Here is a 13,174-nt window from a genome sequence, read left to right as displayed (position 1 = left end):
GTCCGACATACCCGTCTCTAAGCTTACCTGTCCGGTCCCTTACGCCGGACCCAAGCACTCACCTGTCCTGAGCTTGCCGTTGAGGAAGGCGGGGCCGTTGGGCACGACGTTTTTGATCTGAAGGAACTCTTCGTCCGCGCGGTCGCCGCCGATGATGGTGAAGCCGAAGCCCCGCAGGCTCTTGACCAGCGTCGTCTTGATCAACTCCCCTTGCAGCTCACCCGGCTTCTTGGTAAAGAACGGCTTCCTCGCCTCGCCTGCACACCGACACCAAGATTCGTTACGTGAGAGAGAGCGCACACACACACACACACAAAGACACAAAGAACCAACACGCGCGCACACACATACCGAGGCATGAATGTGCACGCACACGCACGTACGCAGAAGCAGCTACCCATGTTGATAAAAATACACAGACCCAACGCATCCACTTTTTACGCCCTTGTAGGAATGCAAGAAACTTCCAGCCCGATCAAATCAGCAGTCAATTTATGAAGAGGGGGTGAGAAAGAGAAGAATATTGGTCACGTCCGTCTCACAAAAAAAAACAAACAAAACAAACAAACAAAAAAAACCACAAAAAACAAACAAAACAAAAAAACAAAACAAACAACAAACATGTCCTCACCGCTGCCCATGAGTCTGAACAACACATGGCCCGACACCGGCAGGAAGCTAGCAGGGAGTGTTCAGAAGATCGGAAACATCATTAACGCAGATTCTGGCTACAGGTAGTCACTTTTTAAGTACTGTAATCATTACAATGACAGAGGAGGAAAAAGCCTCTTGAGCACATGCACAAGACATACAGAACGGCAGGTGACGTGCAAGCACGTCTTTTTTTTTAAAGGGCAGGGTAAGTAGAGGGAACGAGCACCTGATGAGTAATATTTCTGGGAATAAGACGGTCGACCAAATGTTCTCGGTTGTTGGGATGCCAACGATTTCCAGCTGCCCTCCCCTAGTTTGTTCCAACGACCGATAAACTACTTAACGGTAAACGAGGGGGTAGGAGGGAAGCTGGATATTTTGAAAGAAGGCTTGATGATGGCTAACTGATGAAAGTTGACTTTGTTGGAACAATTAAACATCTTCCCGAGTATTGTCTTTACCTACCAGAATCTGTTTAAAACTAGGACCAATCGAGTAGGTTTTAAGAGCTGTATTTTCACCAGCATGTAATTATTATCTACTATTTATACTGCCACTTCTGCATTAGGAGGGTTAAGACGTTAACCAGGCTAACAAAAAATAAATAAAACCAAAACACTTGCGTGTCTAGAGTGTGAGTGTGAGGGAGAAAGCTTTACAAGAGATCAAAGGTAAAACTCTGTGTATAGGTCCCTTCACTCAGAGACTCGTACATCAATTTCAGCTGTGGCAGAGGAACCTTAAATTGCAGAGGTAAGACAGACACTTTGCACCGCCCCACAAAATATATTTTATGTATGAGGCTTACCTTTGGTGTGTACTTTAATGTGTGTAGGGGGAGTGTAAATCAAAACTGGACAGGTCTGGCGAAGGATAGTGCTGCTTGTTGGCGGAGGGGGATAGGGAGGCTGAGATACAACTGTACCGACTTCAGTGACACACGCGTGGTTGGTCCGCCGACAGCTGTTGGTTTTAGTAGGAAAATACTTCTACCTTGAGGTGATTTCGCACCACGAGGAAGTGGGGAGGAAACCGGAAGACCACCTCTCCTCCCCAACGACAAGCTCTGGAAACAGGTATGACACAGACAAAGTGTCTCGAGACGAGAACTGAACCCAGGTCCTCACACTGCAGTCATGTCTTTATCACTACACTCCCGAGCGCCGCCTTCTCCTACAGTTGTGCTGCTGACCTCTGACGATGGCGGAGCAGCGATTCAGGAAACGTCGTGAGAAGGTCAATAATATTGTCTGCTCACACGTATTGGCTACACGATTATGAGAGACAATTACTCTGGGAAGGCTGAGGTAACTGAATAAGAAAGCTAGCCAGCAGCTCATGCTAGGTTGTGTGTGTGTGAGAGAGAGTGCGTGTATGTTCTTGTTGAAAGACGTGTGTGTGAGAGAGAGGACCGGAGAAGAATCACCCCGGGTGAATCACGATAATGATCGAAAAACCTCTGCGACGAATGAGCTGTCGAACGACTTCCTAAACCAGATCATAAGCTTTAAATAGCATCACTCATCATCTTCAAATAAGGGGGAGGGGGTGAAGCCTCCCGTGGCATGACTCACGAGAGAAAGCACAGCAGTGCACACTGCAGGAGGTTTGGCAACAGAAACACCGCCGGAGGTCCTCCAGTCTGCCGGTGATTTGCACTGAACACGTGCATGGTTTGTTTGGGAGGTTGAGACCTCCGTTAGTAGGGTTTGAAACCCTGAAATAATACTTCTGTTTTGGGACAAGGTGTTTTACATGCCTTATGCTGTTTCTATGAAACAAGAAAGCTGCGGTGGATAGGTGTTTGTGTGGGTGAGACGTTGCCGGTGATATACGGCCAGCGTCAAATGTTTCCAGATTCTTCCTGTTAATCATTCTCCCGTGGCTTTGTCATTTGTAGCATGCTAATTATTCAGACTGGATTTTCAGTCCCAGCTGGAAGAGTTGCTGCACCTCATTAAAGCCGCCATGATTCAAGAAAATATTTCAGGTGGGCCCGTGGCTTTGTGCGTGTTCTGCATTCCCTGGGGGCGCGCAGGGATGCGGGGAGGGTAGGGATAGGAAGCACTGAGAGAAAAGGTGAAGAGAGAGAGAGTTTTAAGAATACAGACGTCAGGATAATGTTCTTGCTCGCGAAAACGTTCCTACGCGCGAAAGGCAAGGGAAATAAACACATGATAAATACATTAACGAGTCACAGAATTATCTCCCTTACATGTGGAAGGCTAGCGCCTCCGATGACCTGTCCAACCTAGAGCATGCACTGGCCATACACTACGGGTCTACACATGACCTAGCAGCCACGGGGTGAACAAATTGTATGTGGTTCATCGTGCCTAGAGGACGGCATGTGGAGAGTGGAATCCCAGTTCTTTTCTTTCATCGCTCTTCGCACAGCCCGAAACATCACTCAAGGTACACTACCGTTGTCTGTATATTGAAGGAGTCGCTGGCCTGAGAGAGTCTTGAATGCTAAAACTTTCGCGACAACACCTCCAACTGCCCCGCGAGTCAGCGGAGGATATTTTTAAAGTGTGTTCCATTTTAGATTGAAGGTGACACAGCGCCATTAGTCCCTGTCTGGCTGTGAGAGGTAGGTGGATCGCCCCGACCAGAAAGCAAATTATCGACTTCGCCAAGGTTCTAGAACACGTGTGGGGAACATATTTTTCCTGCCAAGGGCCATTTGGAAATTTATATCAACACCCGCGGGTCATACAAAATGATCAACTTAAAAATTAGCCTGCTATAATTTGGCCAAGCCGTAGTGTTGCCAGAGTGTGTTAACACATTCGCAACCTGTACACTCCCAGTCTCTCTGGCACTGTCCTGTGAGTCACCATAGTACAGGCAGACGGACCGCGGGCAGCCAGTGTGTATCCTGTCATGCACTCGTATCTGTCATGACCCACCTTTCTTGTCCCTTAAAATTTGTTACTATTATTATGTTCTCTTAAATTTATGCTACAATGAAAAAACTTATAAATTTACTTAACTTGGAGTCTTGTCTGCCGCTGCCTTGGCCGGGCCAGACAGAATAACTTCGCGGGCCTCATACGGTCTGTGGGTCGGATGTTCCCCATCCCTGTTCTAGAAGAAATCCTAACCTGATAGTTAACATATGTTTAGATGGTCTTTGTATTCACATTGAATATGACCATTCAAACTGCCTCACAGTCGCAGTGCGACTCGAGCTTTTCGGTCTAGAGCTTCTCCTCCTGGATGTGGTTTAATAGACGCCACAATCTTATGTAGTAGGCGGTTTTGCGGTAAACATGAGATAAGCCGATGGCTCCGTGAGATAATTTCAAGCGCCAGTGAGTGCTTTGCAATTTTTAGCCGATGGTGCAGCTACAAAGCTTCTTTACAGTTTCCAGCCAGCAAGCTGTAAATCCCATTTCTTCACTGAAGAAATATGAACGAAAATTTCACAAATCTGGCAACGTCTTTTACAAGACGATTGTTTAAAAAACCTCGCTAAACTTGGTCATTTGTCCACAATACGATTAAGAAGGACCTTCAGGGGTCGTCAGGGACTAGCAGGAATCCAACAGTCAACAAAAACCGAGTGATTCCTCCACTACCCCACTCCCCCCTTAAAAAAAAAAAAAAATCCCCTTTCTGCACGGCACTCTATCTCAGCCTTGCCCCATTTTCTGTCTCAGTGCACGGGCCACCTCTTGAGTCTGTTCTCAGCAGCAGGCCTACGACTTCCCCGCACCCCCAAGTCACAAAGCAACTAAACATGGCGTCTACAAGCTCTGCCTCAATGCCAGACCCCCAAAAGAACAAGTTTGCAAGGGGCTGTGGGACAAAGCGACCCTGGCCTTTACCTGCTTTGGTGGCAGCAACTTTGCCACTCATACTGGAGTCACTGATGGAGCGCTTTGTGGACATCTCCGGCAAGGGTCTGTTGGGCAGAGGGTAGGTGCTGGTGCCATTCAGGTCTTCAACTGTAGACAACAGCAAAATTGGCGACAAACGTTAATGAGCTAAAATTTGGCCCCGTTTAAACAAACAAAAAATAATGTACAAGCTGCGGACAAAGTTTGTGCGAATACCGCGGCAGTGTGTGTGTGTGAGAGAGAGAGAAGGTGCATGCGGAGGGCTGAGAGGAAGTGGAGCAAGCTGAGTGCACATGCACCTGAACACATGTTCCTACTCTCGGGACAGAATCACAGACACACATACATACGCATATCTGGTAAACGCGGCCATGAAAATTATCCGAGTCCTGGCGCTAGTTTGCAGCAAGAGAGACAGGCACCGTGCTGTCTCCGATAGCAGCAGCTGTGAAGGGGTCGAGAAGGCGTTGACAGTTTCTCATTATCTTGTACTCGCTCTACCAGACGCTAGGCAGAGCCACTGGAGGTGTGTATGAAAGGAAGATCATCTACACAGTTTGTACCTTCGACTTCGATCTACATTTCTCTCCCTACCAGTCTCTCTTCCTCTCTCTCTCACACACACACACATAATCTCTATTATACTACTGTTGGACACAAGATGCAGGCGGTGTCTACACTAGCGGCTGAATACATGGAACCGTTCCTGACTCTGTGGGTGACTATGGGCTGCATTGTCAGGTGTGGCGTGTCAGCAGCACAGCCAGGCCCCATCATCACGCCCTTGTACAGGTTATCAATCAGCTGCCGCTCTTGCCTCCAGGCTCTCTGCACCACGGCTAGTGTCGACATAGCGCTTTGCCGTTAAGACCTGTCGGGCGGTGTGTCGGGTGGAGGGGAGAGAGTCTGCGAGTTGCCGGAGACTTGCAGGCCATCGTCTCGATCACAGGAGATTGCCAGCCTGACAGTCAGTCAGACCGACCACAGCGGCGCTCGACACTCGCAGTCGTGCAATGTGACGACTCTTTTCCAGCTTCAGGTAAGCAGTGCACACCGCAGGTACGCGGCACCGGAAGCTCAGATTCACAGTAAAGTTGCTGAGTCGACGAGATAAGACGGACATTGGGTGTGCAAGCGAATAGGCGAGCGTAAGTGTGGCTCAGACAGACAAAATGTGCCGGCTTGCAACCACACGCGGGTAGTTGTGAACATGGATCTTTGAGTATTTTCACACGTCTACATCATCAAAATTCTCCTTCAAGTAATCAATCCTTACAATATTTCTCCCCCCCCCCTGCCAATCTAGTTTTTACACACACACAGACTGTTTCCCTATACACATAGTTTTTCCTATCTTTGAAGTAACACTTACAAGGTCTCACTGGTTTTAACTCCTCGGCCATGTCCAAGTTGAGGTAACACGAAAAAAAGATACTAAATTTCCACTTAATAGAAACAATACTTCAAAAAAAAAAACAACAAAAAAAACAAACTTAGGTAATTATTTATGATAGCAAGGGATTCGTTGATAGCCTTCTGAGTCCTTACCTCCATTTTTCTTGGGCTGAGGAAGTGGGTTCTCATACTGTGTGCGTCGATTCACATGGCTGTCACAAAATAAAGAAACCCATTGCGTTATTACATCGCATAGCAGCACCGATCACATAGCCAATTAACACACCGAATTTATGTTTGCTCTCCCACCTTCATGTCTCCAAACTTTCCTTAACCTACTTAATTTCTAGGAAACAAAAGCAAAATTTCCAGAAGGAAAATAAACGGACAACTGATCGTCCAACCTGTGTGCGTGTGCGTGTGTGCACAAGTAAGTGAAGAGGAGTGATAAGGATTCCTTGTCACAAACTCAGAAACATGTTATCTTTACTCACTCGATGTAGTATGTCCCATAGTGAGGATCTTCCACTTTTTCCCAGCCAAAAGGCAATTCTGAAACAGGCAAAGACAGACGCAGTCAGCATCGACACTCACAATGTGCAGCTGTAGACGCGAGTCTGAGAGTGTACACAGTCCACCCCACAGGTCCGGTGGATATGAGGATGCTGCAAAAGCTATCTACATGTACTTACTTAACGAGTAAACAGAGAAGTAACCGTACAACACTGGTCCCTCCACACATCTACTCAGTCTGCGCCTGGAAATGGCAGATGACCCGTTAACTAGAAGTGACCAGTCGGCGCAAAGGGATGAGTCAAAGGGTATCAAAACTCTGGAGTAGATACAGAGTGGGGGAGAGAGACAGCCAGACAGAGAAACTCAAAGTTTACTAAGCAGGTGTAGGTAGGATTCTATTAGTTCCAAAACACTCACACACAACAGAGAGAGCACGCTCAGTAAGCAAGTGATCTGACGGACATCGGGTCGTGACGAAGACCATAATTTCGCAAAGTACTACTGACAACTTCATTTTTTCTCTCTCTCTCTCTCTCTCTCACACACACAGAACAGTAACATTTAAACAATGCTATTGCACTTGCACTTACAGATTTAATACTAAAATACATAGCCACTTTTCTTGTACAACCTGAACTAGGAACTGTAAAGTTTCACATTAAACGCCCTTCTTAAGCGGACAAATAAGTACTAGCGTCAAGAAAGGTCTGGCCAAATCTTTTCATGATGCAAAATCTTTGCCAAACTCAATTAAACTTTCATCCCTTTTTCCCCTGGTTAAGACTGCCTTTAAGGGTGTGCTTACTGACGCCTATCAAAGGAACAAGATGTGGGCTAGACCAGACACACGGCACTCAAAGGTACTAGTCCGCCAGTAACGGCACTGAAAATGGCCAGAGTGCACTCTAGTCCACCCCCTAGTTAACAATCCGCGACTTTCTTTACAAATGCGGCCACAGATTTGGTACCAGTGTGTGTGTGTAGAAGCGGGAACCGAAGAATGACTAAACATGTACGCGAGTCCATACAGACAGGTGCACGTCACCTGGTCCAAACTTTAACCCCAAAGTCGTCAGCTCCGACCTCTAAAGACCGTTATTGTCCGACACCAGTGTTTCTCAAAAGTGACTTTGACTTTCTAATAAAGCATCCACACATCTGGCACATTCCGAACGTTAAGAAAGGGCAGACAGTGTGTGTATTTATTTCGGGCAAATAAACGTGGCACGCAAACTTGAAACAGAAGAAAATAATACCACGGCCAATCCATTGTTCAAATTAAGCGTTCAAAATGGCGACGAAAACGCGAATGTGTTCTGGGTGGAATGATGAGGTGTGCAGATTAAAATCCTCGATGAGTTTACCGCCCTCTGATTAATTTGCTGCAAGATAAGTGAAATATGTCATCTCAGCGTTGGGCATTAAATAAAAATACTAGACTGGACAACCAACAGGAAGACTGCGATGTCAGCGATAAGAATCAAGCCACACGTTCGTCTTCCACGCTTCCTTTAAGCCATGGAAAGTGATGATGCACTCGTTGTACCCTCTCCCTCCGGCGTCTTAAGACAAAGAGACGCTTGCACACCTGTCAGGTAGCGCGATACCTTCGGCACCGTACCTGCCGACACGCACGCACTCCTCTACCCAGCCCGCACCCTCCACCCCAGTGCGCACCGTCACACTGCCTGCTGAGGAGCACGGGTGGCACCCCTGGCCCTCGATAACGCTGGCATCAGGTCCGAAACACAGCAAGTCTGTATATATCACAGGCGATAAAGCAGTTCGACAGGAAAGTAGTGGTAGCTGATGATGATGATGATGATGATGATGATGATGATGATGATGGTGGTGATGATGAAGAAGAAGAAGAAGAGGAATTTAGTGCATAGCCCAGTTATATTTCCTATCGCTATTGCACTTTTATCTAAATGCCAAAACTTAAGCATGTTGACCAAAACAAACCAACAACAGTTCAGGTAATAAACTAAACACCAAGAACATTGACAACCAACACCAAGATAACTCTGACAACAGCGCGACACGCACTGACACGCCAGACGACGTTTACCCATCACAAGTTCCTATGTAGGAACAGGATGTTCCGCAAGAGTTTTGTTGAAAGGTCAGGGAGTTCAAGGGGCTGGGATGCACAGCCAGCCAAAGTTCCTACAGTCACCTCCCTCAGGCCAGAAGCCAGAGCAGACTGCGCTCATTCCCGCATCTCCCCCTTCTTGCTTCACCCACGCGACCCCCACTCACCAAAACTAATCTGCTTCCGCCGAGAAGCGAACAGAGGCATGTAGCAACCCCCACAAGTTCACCTGGCACACGAGTTGTACAGCGGGAGACAAATCCGTCCAGCCGTGGGGTTGGGGGGCAACTCCAGCAAAAGATAAGAGAGCCTCCCCCCGTCTTGTCGGCGCGCCACATCAAAGCAACTTCCCCCCACCACCACCACACACACCCACTTCTTGCTTGCCCTTGTGATGTAAGAGAGCAGCCAGTGATGCACGCGCAGCTTCCACACACGTGCATCATAAAAGGCTATTTATACCCTGAGGTTATTTCCCTTGCTGACACTTCCTGGTGGCACTGGCACCATCTGGCCTGCTGCCAGCCCGCCATTCACACCGGCATCCACATGTTTTGTTTTTTCTTGTAAAAGTCTTACAAACCCACCACCACTACGCCCAATAAAATCATTTTACCCAGCACAAAGTAGTAGCGACAACAACTGACGATGCCGGCGCAACGATGATGATAATCGGAATGAACAATGGCGCTCTCGCTCAACCAAAAATACATTAATGGTTGTCGTGGGCGGCAGACAAGAGATGCAATATTTAGCAACATGAAAGAGGCAGTAAGTGCCGGCGCCCTGCTTAACAGCATCTCCCACCATCCTCCAACTAGCCATGCTCCCAGCGGTGAGGACCTCGACCGCATACCTGTCGCCAAACAGGCGACTATGTTTGACCAATGTTTACATGGCGGCGAACAGGTGAGACCCACGTGTACATGATAATTACACCAAGAAACATTGGACTATCCACGGTTGTTCAGGCCAACCCGAACAAATGAATGAGTTCAACTGTCATTCACTATCAGCCCAGAGCCACGGCGTATGTGGAATAACTCCCTCCCCACCACACACACATATCTTAGCTCTTCATTCTGTCGATCATATTTGATACTGCTAAAATAATACCTTGACTTCTGGAGATGTGCGAGGTCTCTAGTGGATGCCACATGTACCATCTATATCCAAAGGGGACTAAATAAATCTGAAGAGATGGGGGTTACAATTAACCTATTGCACGCCAATCTACACAGTTCCTACAACATGTACACGTATTTAATCTGCTCTATGGCGGCATATTACACCAGCTCCACTTGTTCCAACAGATCCACTTGAATGCTGAGAGTGAGACAGTGGACAACAAAGCTACAAGCAGTCTTAGCAAGTTTTACACGAGTAAGTGAACTTCGAGGAAACAGGCCTAGATGAAACCAAAATGTTGAGCCTTAAAACTGTCGCCAACGAAGCAAGCATCCCCATGCTCAATAACTGTCCCTCAACCATCTCTTCCTGGAAGCAAGAACGGCGGGAAGGGGGCCCAAGAAGAGAGCGGGGGAGGGAGGAATGAGCTAGAATTAGGTCGGTCTTACTCATCCACAGAGTCTTTGTTGCTCACTCACGTGTAATCTGACACCTGCATTGAAGTAAGCGCTTGCGCAAATGGTGGCACTGTTGGTACATCTCAACATACACGCACACATGAGCTCTCCCTGCACTGGCAAACAAGCGCTTCCCGAGGGAAGGTTAGGGGGTTGAGTTAGGGACAGAGGGATGAGGTATGGAGCCCTAAATATAAACTACGATTTCTATGTTTCTGCCAGAGAAAGAAACACAGGACATTTTGATAGTAAGGCACTATTCCAAAAGTCCCTTGCATCTTCACATCAACAAACTTTCGTAAGACTCACTTAAAAATAAACAGCAGACTCGCTGTAACCCGTGTTCTGCCAACCCAGGACAGACAATCCTCCCTATCGGTCACGAACCGTTGCGCCACAGGACCGCCTCTACCAACATGAGGGGAAAAAAAAATAAAAGAATGAATGAACGAGAAAGCGAGTGAACGAACTAACAAAAGAACGATGGAACGATATGCCAAAGGTAGTTCTCTATCTAGCGGGGAAGTTGAGAAAAGGACGTTAGCTTGAGGTGGGGGATGGGGGACGTTCACAAACTAGCTTTCGAGTTCCGACCCCACATCTGCGACCTCAACGAGCTATCTACTTCAATGATTGTGACAGAGTGGAATTCTCCCACAAAATTGCTAGCTGCTCGATGCTTCCGCCTGGAGTGAGAGAAATGGGATTGTTTATGTTACAAGCAGGCCTACAAGACGACTGCCCTGCCGTTGCTATGCTGGGGGGGAAAGGTGAGCAATTTTATCAACTGTCACAACAGACCACCCAGTATGCAGTCCATCTGACGAGAAAGATATTGCGCACGTGCGAGGTTGACCTGTGACTCGTATCCGTGGGCAGTCGTACCGGAAGTCACGTATTAAACAAACATTGCGCACTCCCGGAGTTAACCGTCTTGACACGTGTCTCACTGTAGCCAACAACCATGTTTATGTGGCCGATTTCAATTTTTGTTTCCCCCTTTAAAATGCACACCTGAGAGATTGGCAAGCGTGTGGTGAATGAAGCCTCACATACTTCACAGCATCCCGCCTACCGCATGCCACGATCCTCCTACAATGATCCTACGTCTTCCGCGTAACAACATAAACGAGAAGATGCTTTTGAAGTTAAGTCTCCAGCATTCTGTTTACTTGCAAGGGGATTCCTCTCCGTTCCGAGTACATAAAAATACAGAGAACACTTAAGGATTGCATTGTGAAACAATACCAAGTACAACTTCTTTCGTCTCCTTCACAAATAGCATCTCCCGTGTACAGAACATTGCCGATTCCACTCGGGTCCTGAAGGTCCATAACTGAGCGCGACTTCCTGTATAAGCAGCAAAGCCAGACATCGCTAAAATTGCTGTTGATATCTGTTGTGACAGAAAGCTACACAACAATAACACACCGAGCTATCCATCATCGCCCCGAAGACTTCTTTGTCTACAAAAAGCGACAGGCTGGCCAGGGGATGTCCCACATAACCACGATCTGAGGTCTGTGTGAGAGCTGGGCCCCGGGCCAAGGACGGAACTGGCAACAACAATACTCACATGTGCTCCACGTCGGCGTCAGCTTCCGTTTTAGCCTTCCCTCACCAGCACCACTGCCAGCAGCGTGGCCCCGATGAACCGCTCCTTTTTGATCCTGCTTCTTCGTCTGTCAAAGCCCAGCGCAGATCATCAGCTGGGAGAGCCGCCACCGAGGGACGAGCAGGCTCGGCCCCAACCGCCGCTTTAGGCAAAAAGTTTGCCAGCACTCATCAGCTGCAAGTTATCCGTAGCGCCAGCTAGTAAACAAGGGCAAGGTAGGAGAACGAAGGGGGGCAATGGGTGTAGAAGGGAGGGGGAGTGCGGGGGAAAGACAGACACAAGACACAAGCTGTTCATCGGGACAACACCAAGCCGACGACTCGCGGAAGGAACAAGTGGAGCAAGTTTAGTAGTTCTCCTGACAACACTCCACTAGCAGCCAGCACCGGGGATTGTGGTTAGAGGGATGAGAAAGAACAGGGGAGGGGGAGAGTAGGGTAGGGGGTGGGAAAAGGTTTCTGCTTGCAGAACGGCGGTGCAGAAGAAACACGGGACGACAGCGGCACGCATGTACACAGCAGGAGCAGCCGAGCGGCGTCAGCGCACTCCTCTGGCACCGGCGCCTCGCCATCAGGCCCTCCTGGCATCAAGCAGCCAGACCACAGGAAGGAAGGAAGGAAAGAAAGCAGGAATGAAGGAATTTCACGACCTGAGCGCCCGACAGTCGCGGAATTGTGAGACGGAAGCACGATGGGCCAGCAGGGTGTCGTGTCCACGCGCCGACCCATTACGATGGGGGAGAGGGGAGGAAGAGGGTGAGGGGTCCCGTGGGGGTAGGGGAGGTGTGTGGGGAGGCCTTGCTGGTTAAACAGCCATCTCTAAATATGTTTCCACTTCTACCGTTCAGGTATAAGAGTGCATAGCTACTTTTAAGCGTAGTACACGTGACGGCCGACCAGTAGATGATAAAGTCGAGCAGCAGGTCCCACATGTCCGTTATCTGTCTGTCCAAGATGAGAACAGTTCCGACAGCATTGTCAGTATATGTTCTAAGGTCACTGGTGACAGGCAGATATCTAGCTTCCCGTTGTGATAAGTAATTGTCAGAAAGGCGCCCTGTATTTTGTCTACATCAGAACTTATACTAGCAAAATAATTTGATTTACTGAACTCAGGTCAACGGTACCCTAAGCCCTGTATGCAGAAGTTGACGAAGGCACTTGAAATCATTTGTCCCCTCAGCTACTCAACCAGAGTTGTCAGTGTGTGTGATGATGATGATAATGATGATGTCGGTGTTTTAAGAATGGTCTAGATGTAAGATTGCATGTTTTTCGATGATGCACAAAAGACAGCGAAAATACACTCCATGATAATAAAACACACGCTGATAATGAAAAAAGAAAACACACACACACAGCAAAAACACTCGCGAAGACGAAAGAATGAAAAAGAAAAAGCTTTTATCAGTAACTGAGCGATACGATCCACTGTTTTCTTGCCACCAAAGTCCGCATTGTAGCCCGTA

General features: G+C 47.9%; 1 protein-coding gene across 1 annotated transcript in view; it reads right to left on the bottom strand.

The window, feature by feature from the left end:
* Positions 1-13,174, bottom strand: part of LOC112572827 (membrane-associated guanylate kinase, WW and PDZ domain-containing protein 1-like) — a 62,514-nt gene that overhangs the window by 26,659 nt on the left and 22,681 nt on the right. The window contains 4 exon segments of the mRNA XM_025252730.1: positions 63-257; positions 4,488-4,607; positions 6,048-6,106; positions 6,389-6,446. Of these exon segments, the coding sequence (XP_025108515.1) occupies positions 63-257; positions 4,488-4,607; positions 6,048-6,106; positions 6,389-6,446 (432 nt within the window).

The sequence above is a fragment of the Pomacea canaliculata genome, linkage group LG9 (assembly GCF_003073045.1).
Source record: "Pomacea canaliculata isolate SZHN2017 linkage group LG9, ASM307304v1, whole genome shotgun sequence".
Lineage (NCBI taxonomy): Eukaryota > Metazoa > Mollusca > Gastropoda > Architaenioglossa > Ampullariidae > Pomacea > Pomacea canaliculata.
The sequence above is the reverse complement of the archived record's forward strand: the minus strand, read 5'-3'. Positions and strand labels throughout refer to the sequence as shown.